Here is a 13,030-nt window from a genome sequence, read left to right as displayed (position 1 = left end):
TAAACAGTTGTTTACTGTGGATCTTTTTTTTTATCTTCTGTGTCTGCACTTAACTCTCTGAACCTATGGAATGGAGAAGCAGGGTTCCTCATTGGAAACTCAATGAGTGCTGTCTTTAAGACTTCTATTGAACCTAGGGTGGGCATGGGTTAAGGGAAAATAAAAATGTCCAAAGCTTTCCTACGAATTTTAAGTTGCCTTTTTCTTAATTTAGTTGTAACAGAATTGGTTCCGACGGTTCTTGCTTGATTTTTTGATATTTCCTTGGTGGAACGTGCTATTGGAGCTGCCTACTTTGCTATATTTGCTGACATAAATCTGGATATCTTTGCCTTCCTTTAAATTTTCTTCAGGTTTGTTCTGAAATACAGCTGGGTTTCTTGGAAATAGTTAGATCCTTTCAGGTTCTGCTCTTCTGATTTATTAGATAGGTGTAGAGCAGTGCTTGGTCTAAGGGTAGTTATTCCCCACTACTGAGGCAAGATCTTTCTGAGAATTCAAATAACCAGTGCCCTGTGAGTTGAGTTTTTCCAGTCTGGGTAGGGGTACCAGGCAATGTTCCTGGCTCTTTTTGTCTGCCGGATACTCTTTCCTTTAATTCTTTTGGATGGTTCTTTTTCCAGCGTTAGGTAATTTCTTCACTCATATGTTCTCTACTTTAATATTCACGTGGTGGTCTCTGTGTATCTCTGTCAGTGTTCGTTCTCAATGTGAAGAACTTTAATTTCTGGTACTTTGTCCTGCCAGTTTTAGCTGCCTTCGTCTCACCTGATCTTCTGAACTTTGGGAGTGTCCTGGTCTTGGCCTCAGTTCCTCTCCCTGTGCCTTGGCCTGAAAGAACTCGAATGTGCTAACATTTTGGATCTTTTCTTCTGACCTGTTTTGTTGTTGCCCTCTAATTCTGTTTTCACCTATGTCTAAACCGTTGTTAATCCCACCCATTGATTTTTTTTTTTTTGTAAGAACAAGAGAGGGGGAGAGAGAGAGAGAGAGCATGCACGTGTGCGAGTGGGAAGGGAGGGTGGGAGGAAGAGAGAGAATCTTAAGTAGGCTCCATGCTCAGCCCAGAGCCCTACACAGGGCTCGATCTCACGACCCTGAAATAATGACCTGAGCTGAAATCAAGAATCAGATACTTAACCTACTGAACCACGTAGGCGCCCCCTGCCCATTGATTTTTAACAAACTTTTGTTTTTACTTCTGGGATTTTTGATTTATTATTATAGTTTTCAGTTCTTTGAAGAAATTTTCAATTTTGTGTTATACGTATTTGAACATAATACTTATTTTTTTTTTTTTTTTAAAGATTTTTTTATTTATTCATTCGACAGAGAGAGAGAGACAGCCAGCGAGAGAGGGAACACAAGCAGGGGGAGTGGGAGAGGAAGAAGCAGGCTCATAGCGGAAGAGCCTGATGTGGGGCTCGATCCCATAACGCCGGGATCACACCCTGAGCCGAAGGCAGACGCTTAACCGCTGTGCCACCCAGGCGCCCCCATAATACTTATTTTAATGTCTGTGGCTGAAACTCCAAAATATAGATCTGTTTTGATTTTCTTGTTTCTGCTGGTTTTCATTTATGTTGTCTTATCTCTCATGTGTTTGGTACTTTTTATTCTGCTGAAAATGATAATGAACCAATAGTAGAAGTTATTTGTAGTCAAGATTACATTGTTTTCCTCCAGAGAGGATGTATATTTGCTTCTCTCTGGTGCCCATGGGCACTTGTAATTTAGTATTACATGAGTCCAGTTTCAGAGTTTGAGGTGATCAAAGCCTTGGTGCAGTCTCTTTGAGGGCCCATGTACTTTTAGTTTATTGTTCTGGCTTGCAGCATGTCAGGGTCTCAGCTGGAAGGGGATTAGGGGCTTACTAGTTCCCCTTCTCCCTCAGTTGTCTAATGGACCTAGATCCCTGTTATTTTGGCCTTCTGAGTTTGTCAAAACCACCTTTCACCTTTCTTACCTGCTTTCTCTGAAAAGGGCAAATGTCCCATGGGTGGCAAAAGTGGCCAAAAGCTGTACTCACCTCCCTGGACTTTTCATCTTTTCCAATTTTGGCTCAGTAATTCCTCATTATCACAGCTTTTTGATACCTTCAGTCACATTTTAAAAATTAAAGAAGCATTAATATTTAATATCAATTGTTAAAATGTTTTAAGTAAAATATTGAAATAGTAAAATAATGAATGTTAATTCTAGTATTTAAAGTGTCAACATTAACAAAATTTAAAATTTTAATACTGACATTTAAGATTAAAATATTAAAATTTTTATTTTTATTTTACTTTTTTGTTTTGAGAGGGGGCATAAGGGCAGAAGGAGAGGGAAAGAGAGAATCCCAAGCAGGTTACATGGCCACCGTGAGCCTGATGCGGTGCTCAGTCCCCTGACTCTGAGATCATGACCTGAGTCCAAATCAAGAGTCAGATGCTCAACTGACTGAGTCACCCATGTGCACCTTATTTTATCTTATTTTAAAAGTGGTTTTCAGAAGTAGTGTCGATTTGAATTATTTAGTGTGCTTCTATAAGAAATGTCAGTGCTAACATTTGAATTTTTAAATTTTTATTGTGTTACTATGCTGGAGAAATGATTGAGTGTTTTTTCAGTAGTGGTTTCACTCAGTAATGAGAATTTGTTGGTGTTTCGTTGTGCATTTACTTAACATAGTCATTTAAAGGATCTCTTTAGGAAGTTAATGATTTATCCTTGAAAAAGTTTTGTTGAAAACTGGAAAATGACATTGCTTTTATTTATTTTTAGGTTGGGCTCATGTGGTTTGTGCCCTGTATATTCCAGAGGTACAGTTTGCCAATGTTTCTACAATGGAACCAATTGTTTTACAATCTGTTCCACATGATCGTTACAATAAGGTACAGTGGATATTATTTTATTGATGTTCAAATACAATTTTTTTGTTCTAAAGCTGGGAAGTGTAAAGGATTTTTTTTGTATTTTGTTTTATTATAGGCCTTCATTAAAAATTTTAAATCATACGCCTCCATCAGATTCCAGAGAGATTTGAAAAAAGTATAATTACTAAATGGTAAACTACAATTATTAAAATATGTTATAAAGTCATAGGAGTACAAAACAAACAAAACTGTATTTACCTTTTATGCTAACCTAGATATGTAGTATTTTAACATTTAAATGACATTTCAGTCCTCATAGATTTGTCCTTTAAGAATTATTGGCTTTTTATATTCTTTCAAACATAAAGGTTCTATTAAATTCGAATTAATCATTATTTGGTATAACATTTATTATGATATCAAACATCCTATCTTAAAAATAATCCTGTTATAGAATATTACTTGCTCCTTTTCCTTTCCTTATTTTCTACCCCCAAGGTAGGATTTTTGATGTTGGCGTTTTCTTAAAAACTTAATGTTTTCTTTGCTTTTTTTTCTACCCTGTATCTTTTTCTTGATTAGTACATATATATTATTGCTTTATTCTCTTTTGCATGTTAGATGACTTTTCTTTTATCCAGTGTGTTTTTAAGTATGGTGTTAACATTTAATTGAAGGTACCTGTTGGTTTATTTCCTCTGTGGGGGAAAAGGTATCGCTAATTTTAGGGTTTCAGATATTTTTTGTTAAGTATTTTATAATGTAGATTATTAATATTTTTAAAATTTAACAATATAGGAAACAGAAAAGTGTAAAATAGAGATCATCCTAATAAGTCTTCTCTTTCTGATCCTTTTAGATTTTTTTGTGTGTGCATTTTTATATATAATATATATTTGTAAAAAATGGGTTATATAGGTTATACTGTTTTGTCTGTTTTTGAAACTTATCAACCCTGAACATCTTTTTGTATCAGTTATAGTTTTGCCATTATTTTTAGTGGGTACTTAGCATGTAATACAGAGTGTTACTATTTTTGATAAACTAATTAAGGAATCCCTTACTTTGAAGGGCCTCGTTTGGCTTTGGTTTTGGCTTGTACATACCAACAGAATCTTTGTGTAAAGGCTGTGAATATTTTGGAAGCTTCAGTAAATATATTATGTGAAATTGTCCTCTGGAATACAGTTTCTAATTTATACTACATGAGTAATATGTGAGGTTGCTCATAACCTTATATCCTGCTAAGTGTACTGCGTATTACCATTAAAACAGTCTTCGCTGTTCTTTTTTTATTTATTTAATTAAAAATAAAGATTTATAAATAAAATCAGAGAGAGAGAGAGAAGCAGACTCCCCACCGAGCAGAGAGCCCCTCACAGGGCTCCATCCCAGGACCCTGAGATCATTACATGGCCTGAAGGCAGCCACTTAAAAGATTGAGCCACTCAGGCGCCCCTTTCATTGTTCTTTTTAGTCAAAAATACTAGGTTAAATATTTTACAGTTAAAAAAATGTTATGTTTATTAATTTACCTCGAATAGCTCTTTGTTCATTTTAATACTATATTTAAAAATTTTTCTTACAAAGTGTTTCTTATATTGAGATTTTTTTTTCTTTTGTATACTTGCTGTGTATGCTTTTGCCCTTAATTTAACATTTGCTTTTTAACTTTCATTATGTCTTCATGGTTTTTATTGTTGTTGGTATTTTAGCGGGTTATTTTTTTCTAGTTGAGAAGTTTTAACATTTTTGTATAATTTACACAGCTATTTTGTATTGTTTCTGCTTTTGATGCCATGCAAAGAAAATTTTTCTCTACGCTAATGTATAGGTTTTTTTTTAGTACTTTCAAGTTCATATTTTTAAGTCCCTTTATTGTTCATCAAGTTCATATTTTTAAGTACTTGTTTTTCCTTTCAATTTTGAAGTAATTTCAAATTTACTTAAAGGTTGCATTAATAGTACAAAAAGCGCTTCCTCTTGCAAACCTTTTCAGTTATTTATCAACATATACTGACATCCCAGAATGCTTTATTTATTTATTTAAAACATATATTTATTTCTTCATTTGAGAGCACGAACATGAGTGGGGGGAGGCTGCAAAGAGAGAGGGAGAAACAGACTCTCCACTGAGCAGGGAGTCGGATGTGGGTCTTGATCCCAGGACCCCGGGATCATGACCTGAGCCAAAGGAAGATGCTTAAAGCGCCCCCCAGAATGCTTTAGTATGCATTTCCTATAAGAAAGGACTTTCTCCTGCATGACCAGAGTACAGCCATCAAAAAGAGGAAATTAACTTTTATCCATTATTACTGTCTAATCTACAGACCTCATCATTTCCCTAATTTTCATTCCTGTTTCCCCCATTTTCTCAGTAATGTCTTTTATAGCAAAAAGATCACAGTGTCCTTTAATCTTAAATAGTAACTCAGTCTTTCCTTAACTTTTGTAAGTTTGATGCTTCTGAAGATTACAGGCCAGTTGTTTTGTCGAAATTTCTGCTATTTGGATTTTTCTGATGTTTCCTCATGATTAAATTTAGATCTTGTATTTTGGCAGGAATATCACAGAAGTGATGCTGTGTTCTCACTGCATCCTATCAGGTGGTACATGAGTTCAGTTTTTCCCATTACTTGGTGATTTACCTTGATCACTTGGTTAAGGTGATGTCTGTAAGGTTTCTTCACCGGGAGGTTAATTTTTCCCTTTATAATAAAGCTTTTTGTGAGGAAGTAGTTTGTATGTAAGTATCTTGTTCCTTGTGCCTTTTACCCACTAATTTTAGTATCCATTGTTGTTTCTTGGCTTAGTTTATTACTGTGATTGATAGCAAGGGGTGGTTTTCTGTTTCCATCACTTGTTTCACATTCATCAGATGGCATTCCACTTGAAGGAACAACTTTTCTCTGTGTCCCATTTGTATTAGTGTAACTAATACGGACTTATTTGTTACTGTTTTATTTTAATGGGTCATTCTCCATTACTGTAGTTTATTGGCCAGGGAGACCCCTTCAAGCTGGCTTCTGTATTTGTGAGCTCTTCTGACAAAACAGTATGTTCCCAGGCTCGTCTTAATCATTCCTTACCTAGCCCTGGAATCATCACCCCATTTCTCCTTTGATTCCTTTTAGAAACCAAAGTGGGCACTAAGTGTGATTTATTATTATTATTTTTAAAGGTTTTATTTATTTGAGAGAGGAAGGGAGAGAGACAGAGCACAAGCAGAGGGAGCGGCAGGCAGAGGGAGAAGCAGGCTCCTCACTGAGGAAGGAGACCAATGTGGGACTCCATCCCAGGACCTTGGGATCATGACCTGAGCCGAAGGCAGATGCTTAACCAACTGAGCCACCCAGGGGTCCCACAAAGTGTGATTATTGTTATTCGGATATTGCTACTCCCAGGCCCTCTCAGTGGGAACAGCTAGGAAATACATATGTTGTATATATAGATACAGAGATACATACACATTCACATCAATATTTTTTCGGTTCTTATCTCTATATACTGAAGATTGTGAGGTCACAGTGGTACTTCTGATTCAGTATATGAGTATATATTATACACGTATCTATATGTATTTTTATATAGTGAGAGATAGAACCATAAACTCTTAGTAATTTCTCCAAATGGAATCCAACAATGCAGGGTTGGTTTTAAATTTTTTCTTTTCATGTTTATGACTCTCATCCCAACAGTAAGAAACCTGACTCCCATTATCCTCAATATATTTACTTATTTGATCAATCTTCTTGTATTAACAGATGATTGCTGCCATCCCCTAGTGCAGCAATCATCCTAACCTTGTTTGTTTTCCACGCTTCACTCTGGGTGGCTGCTGCTTCCCTGCATTGGCTGCCCTTTTCACCATTTTGGGATTTGATACTCAGCTGTAGTCAAGACTCCCTCCCTCTTCTCTCAAATGGTTGGTTTCCTCACCTTGCTTAGGCTTTGGCACTACCTCCACACCTACCCTCAGCACCCTCATGGGAGCCAACTCTGCTGGGGCCTTGACACCTGTGTTAGACTTACCTACTTCACCAGCACGGGTGTTGCCATGCTTGGACCCATCTTATGGCTTTGAGACTAATGTATTCAAGGAGTAAGGGAAAGGAAGAAGGAAGAATGGATTATTTAGATATAAATCTTTTATCCATTTAGAGTTCATTTTATAATATGGTGAGATATGTGTCTAACTTTTCCTCTCCCACATTGTCAACCTTTTTAACACTATTGACTAATCTGTGTTTTACACAGTAATTTGAAGAGTACGTGACTCTTGATCTCAAGGTTGTGAGTTTGAGCCCCATGGTGGGTGTAGAGATTATTTTTTAAAAAAAGGAAATGAAATACTGTTTAGATCATTATTAAATTCTTGGCTGTTCTTGACATTTTTTCTGTTTCATTGTTGCATTTGTTTATTCTTACCCTTGTACCTATTCTAAATTATTACAGCTTTATGTACATCTTAGTACATGGTAGAATAAATATTGTTATATAGTTCTTTTTTCCAGATTAACATTAGGACTAACAAAACACAGTTTTGATTATATTAGTGTTACAGTGAAATATTATTTTGAGGAAGAATTGATCTTTTTATAATATTGAATCTTCACTTCTAGAAACATGGTGTCTCTCTCCATCAAGTTCATTTTGTAGTTTTCCTTATATGAAGGTGGTATACAGTTGACCCTTGAACAGTGTGGGAGTTAGGGTACCGACCCTTGCACAGTCAAAAATCTGCGTATAGGAGCACCTCGGTGGCTCAGTTGTTAAGTGTCTGCCTTCGGCTCAGGGCGTGATCCCAGGGTCCTGGGATTGAGACCCGTGTCGGGCTCCCTCCTCTGCTGGGAGCCTACTTCTTCCTCTTCCACTCCCCTTGCTTGTGTTCCCTCTCTCTCTGTCTCTCTCTCTGTCAAATAAATAAATGAAATCTTTAAAAAGAAAATCCGTGTGTAACTTTTGACTCCCAAAAAACTTAACTACTGGCAACCTACTGTTGACCAGAAGCCTTACCAAAAACGAAAGTCAATAAACACATATTTTATATTTTATGTGTATTATATGCTGTATTCTTACAATAAAGTAAGCTAGAGAAAAGAAAATGTTAAGAAAATCATAAGAGAAAATATGTTTACTGTATCCCACATATAAGTAGGCCTGCACAGTTCAAACTCATGGTGCTCTTGAGTCAGCTGTCTTCTGTTTCTTGGATTTTTATGGTTGTTGATTTGTATAGTTAACCTTAAAAGCTTAGTAATATTCTTTTTTTTTTTTTTAAAAGATTTTATTTATTTATTCGACAGAGATAGAGACAGCCAGCGAGAGAGGGAACACAAGCAGGGGGAGTGGGGGAGGAAGAAGCAGGCTCATAGCGGAGGAGCCTGTTATAGGGCTCGATCCCATAACGCCGGGATCACGCCCTGAGCCGAAGGCAGACGCTTAACCGCTGTGCCACCGAGGCACCCCTCTTTTTTTTTTTTTTAAGATTTTATTTATTTATTTGACAGAGAGACAGCCAGTGAGAGAGGGAACACAGCAGGGGGAGTGGGAGAGGAAGAAGCAGGCTCCTAGCAGAGGAGCCTGATGTGAGGCTCGATCCCAGAACACCGGGATCACGCCCTGAGCCGAAGGCAGATGCTTAACGACTGCATCACCCAGGCGCCCCAAAAGCTTAGTAATATTCTATTCATGATTATTCAGAGTGGCTATTGGGAGGCATGTAATTCCGAAATGATAGGAACAATTGGAAAATGGATTGTTGATTTTTGGAAGACACCATTTTTAAAAAAGATCTTATTTATTTGACAGTGGAAGACACCATTTTTTAATGGATGGTAGTAAAGAGTATTGAAGAGCATTTATTAATGTATTGGGCTCTTACTGTGGACCTATTTTATATCAAGCATTGTGCTAGACCCTGGGAATTCAAAGATGCATAAAATGCAGTTTTTTTTTCCATATGACACTCTGAATTAGATAGTTGGGTGCCTGGGTGGCTCAGTCGGTTAAGCATCTGCCTTCGCCTCAGGTCATGATCTTAGGATCCCGGGATCAAGCCCCACATCAAGCACCCTGCTCAGCGAGGAGTCTGCTTCTCCTTCTCCCTCTGCCTCCTCCAGTCCTTCTCTTTCTCTGGCCCACTCTCAAATAAATGAAATCTTTAAAAAAAGATAGTCAAGTAAATATGTAATTATAATGTATGAAAATAATAATAATATGTTATAAATATAGGTTTCTGCAGCTATCAAAAGTAAAGCATTCCTGTGAAACCTTCCATAAGCTGAAATTGGTACAAAATTGAGGAAGCAGTTACCATTAATTTATATGGAAAAAGTTTTGAGCATTCCCAGATTGAAAAAATTAACCTTTCTTAGGCTTTTCTGATACTTTAGGTCTCACCGAGCTAACAAATGCACAAAAGAAACCGAGACAAAGCACAGATGGTTACAGACAAGGTTCAAAGCTCTGGAGGCTTGTTGCCGAGATGCTCAGTGTAGTTCCTTGGGAAGGAGCTTGGTAGTGCCATTCTTGCTGCTCTGGGTGCATGTTGCCTCTGTAATGGCTCAATGCAAAGCCAGCGTTGAACACGACTTTCTCTTTTTGACTTTTTTCATAAAAGCGAAAATTCTTTTTGGATTTTTTTCAGTTAGGAAAACAGGTATTAATGTAAGTCTTGTAATATCTAAGTGGCATAGCACAGACTTTTGAAAAATGGGGGATACCTGTAATAATAAAAAATCTAAATGGAGTATTATGGAACGTAATGAAAGGAGGGATTACTTTTGCCTAAGGAATTGGATAAAGCATACAAAGAGATTATAAGGACTTTGCAGAATAACTAGGAATTTGACCTGTGGAAAAGAAGGATCAAATAATAATTCCAGACAGAAAGTAACATAAGCTAGTGTATTAAGTACAAAGGAAAGGTGGTAGCCAGTTCACAGAATGATAAATAATCCTGTGTGGCTGAAACATAGTGGGATTTAGGGGGGAAAAAAAGGACATTTTGTGGATGATAGGAAAGGAAATTTTCTAGAGTATCTATGTAGTATATCCAAATTGCATGGAACTCATTGTGTTGACTTATTATGTTGTGAAGTTTTCTACATGTCACTAGATATATAATAGCCAGTTTTTATACCACTTGTCACCGGATTCTTTTTTTAATTTTTTGACCTCATACTGTATCAGTCAATTCTTCATTTCACTGACATACACATTTTGTTAATAAACACAATGAGTGGCATATGTTACCTTTAAGTTACCGTTTTTTTTTTTTTTTTTTAAAGATTTGTTTGTTTTAGAATGTGTAAGCCTGGAGTTGGGGGGAGGGGAGAACAGAAGAAAGAGGGAAAGAATCTCAAGCAGACTCCTTACTGAGCATGGAGCCTGACCTGGGGCTTGATCCCAGGATGCTGAGATCATGCATGACCAGAGCCAAAACCAACAGTTGGACACTTACGCAACTGAGCCACCCAGGTGCCCCTTTAAGTTACCTTTTAATAGTTTTTAAGAAATGTGAAGCCTGGGGCAACATAGAGATTTTTTTGAAGTTTTTGGTGATAGAGACTTGTGTTCTTCAGAGTCAAGGAAGCATTTTATTTCATTTTAATTATTTTTATTTTTAAAGATTTCATTTTTAAGTAATCTCTGCACCCAACATGCAGCTTGAACTTACCACCCCGAGATCAAGTCAAATGCTCCACCAGCTGAGCCAGCCAGGCTCCCCAGGAAGCATTTATTTTAGAAAGCTACAATTTCCAGAGAGCAGTTGGTAGATGATGTATGTATTCTGTATATATGCTTTTGAAGAGTCTTTGTTTACTGATGGCCATGAAGAAATGAGTGTTTATAAGTATATGAAGGATCATAATAGACCAAACAAAGAAACAAAGAGCACAATAAAAACATGGTGTCGTTTAACTGTAAAAGCTTAAAGGTAGAGGAATACTTAGAAATTGCTAGCCCAACATCCCTTCAGTTTTTTTTCGAAAGGAATGGTAAGTGGGATAGCTATTAAGAGAGGCATTTTTTTTTTTAAGATTTTATTCATTTATTTGAGAAAGAGAGAGAGACAGACAGACAGCAACGGAGAGCAGGAGCCAGGAGGATAGGGAGAAGCAGGCTCCCTGCTAAGCAGGGAGCCCACCACGTGTCTCAATCCCAAAACCCTGGGATCATGACTTGAACCTAAGTCAGACATTTAATTGACGGAGCCACAGGCACCCAGGAAGTGTTTATCAATATATTTAGTATCTGAGTGGAAAAGTTTGAAAGTACTAAATATTCTCTCTGATTGTGGGATTCCTCATTAGTGCCATTTAAAAAGCTAGGTTTCGGATGGTGGAGCTAAACATTTCATGTATCCATTCATCTGGCCAACATTTATGTATGGCATGCTCTGTTATATATCAGGCACTACTGGAAGCATGGGGAATACATAAAGCTCCTACGTGGTAGGTAGATATGCACAAATTATTGATTGTTTGATAGTGTAGTATGTGCAAGGATTCTGGAATACAGAGAATGTTTACTTAATGTAGTGTAACAGAGCTGAAGAGAAGCAGGGTATCTTAGAAAAGATTGTAGCTTCTCTGAATTTTGAAGAGTGGGAAGCGTCCAGGTGTTGGCTGTGAGGAAAGGAAAGAAGAAGGAGCACAGCAGTGGCTATTAATTTTACAGACTGAAGGAGCAAAAGCTTTGAAGGAGGAAATAGGGAGGGTGATAGNNAAAGAGAGTGGGGGTAGTGGTGAGGGAGAAGGGCAGTATTGCTAGGAGTTTGAGTGTGATATGTAGAATGCTGAGAGGGGTTGTCAAAGACCAGATTTTCAAGGGCCTCATATATCATGTTAAAGAGTTTGAATTTTATTTCTGTTGAAGGGTTTATATATTTACTTGGAAGGGATGTGCTCAGGTCTACCTTTTTCTCTTTTTTTAAAGATTTTATTTATTTATTCGACAGCGAACACAAGAAGGGGGAGCAGCAGGCAGAGGGAGAGGGAGAAACAGGCTCCCCGGGGAGCAGGGAGCCCAACGTGGAACCTATCCCAGGACCCTGGGATCATGACCTGAGCCAAAGGCAATGCTTAACGAATGAGCCACCCGGGTGCCCCGGATTTATTTATTTGAGAGAGAAAGAGAGAGAGTGGGGGTGGGGAGGGAGGGGCAGAGGGAGAGAATCTTCAGGCAGACTCCCCTCTGAGAGCAGAGCTGGATCTCACAACTGAGAGATCATGACCTGAGCCAAGATCAAGAGTCAGTCTACCACCTCAGGTTTGTAATTCTAAAGGGTAGTGAAAGGAGGACTGGGAGAGGGAAGATAGACAAGAGTAGTTATTTAGACACTGTTTAGGCTTGCAGTGTTCCAGAGGTGATAATGAGGGTCCGAAGTAGGAGGGTAGTATTAGGAATGAAGAAACACATATTTAGGTAATAAATGAGAGGTTCTGTTGACCGTGCATGGTGATCAATTTACTGTGACCACAAGATGAGGGAGGAAGAAAAATCAGAATGGCTTTTCAGCTTCAAGATGATAAGTACTGGGCATGTCATCATCACCTGAGATATAGAGTATATATAGAGTCATCAAGTTAATTGAATCATTTCTTAGAACAAAGACACTAAGCTTTAAATTCTTGGCATATGTTGATGGGACTTACTACTTTGTTTGTAAAACAAATCTTGTGTCTACGAGTTGTTGCCTGCGTGTATTAGCAATGTGATGATAAGACCCCAAGATAAAATTCACATTTCTGCTGAAGCATTGAATATTTGCTTTTGTATATATCTAATACATGTTTGTTTTACTTGGCACTTTATCCTCGTAACTCAGATGAACACTTAAATTCTTTTTTTCTTTTCTAGACAGTTGAGTCATTTGGAAAAGGAAAACAGTCTTACAACTGTATCTATAGAAAAATCTTTTTGCACTTTTTTGTACCTCAGCTGATTCTCACTTTCCCTGTTTGGCATTTCTGTATTGTTTTTGCGTCCCTCCTCTACCCACCAGTACATACATGTATACACACTCTGTTTTGTTTGGTATTGTTTCTTTTTTTCTTAGGGAATAGTAAATTATTTTCCTTTATGTTTGTTTTCTGTGTATTTTGTGCTTCTTTGTTCACTTTTACTTCTAATTGCCTTCTCTCTCTCAATTCCAAGGCTCAGAG

General features: G+C 37.5%; 1 protein-coding gene across 12 annotated transcripts in view; it reads left to right on the top strand.

Moving 5' to 3' along the window:
• The window catches only part of MLLT10 (MLLT10 histone lysine methyltransferase DOT1L cofactor), a 245,007-nt gene that overhangs the window by 97,572 nt on the left and 134,405 nt on the right, over positions 1–13,030 (top strand). For all 12 annotated transcript variants that reach the window (XM_040645343.1, XM_040645342.1, XM_040645341.1 and 9 more), the window contains one exon: positions 2,767–2,876. In XM_040645343.1, coding sequence (XP_040501277.1) covers positions 2,767–2,876 — 110 coding nt within the window. The remainder of the gene's footprint in view (positions 1–2,766; positions 2,877–13,030) is intronic.

The sequence above is a fragment of the Ursus maritimus genome, unplaced genomic scaffold (genome assembly GCF_017311325.1).
Source record: "Ursus maritimus isolate PB19 unplaced genomic scaffold, ASM1731132v1 scaffold_31, whole genome shotgun sequence".
NCBI classification, from domain to species: Eukaryota; Metazoa; Chordata; class Mammalia; order Carnivora; family Ursidae; genus Ursus; species Ursus maritimus.
The sequence above is the reverse complement of the archived record's forward strand: the minus strand, read 5'-3'. Positions and strand labels throughout refer to the sequence as shown.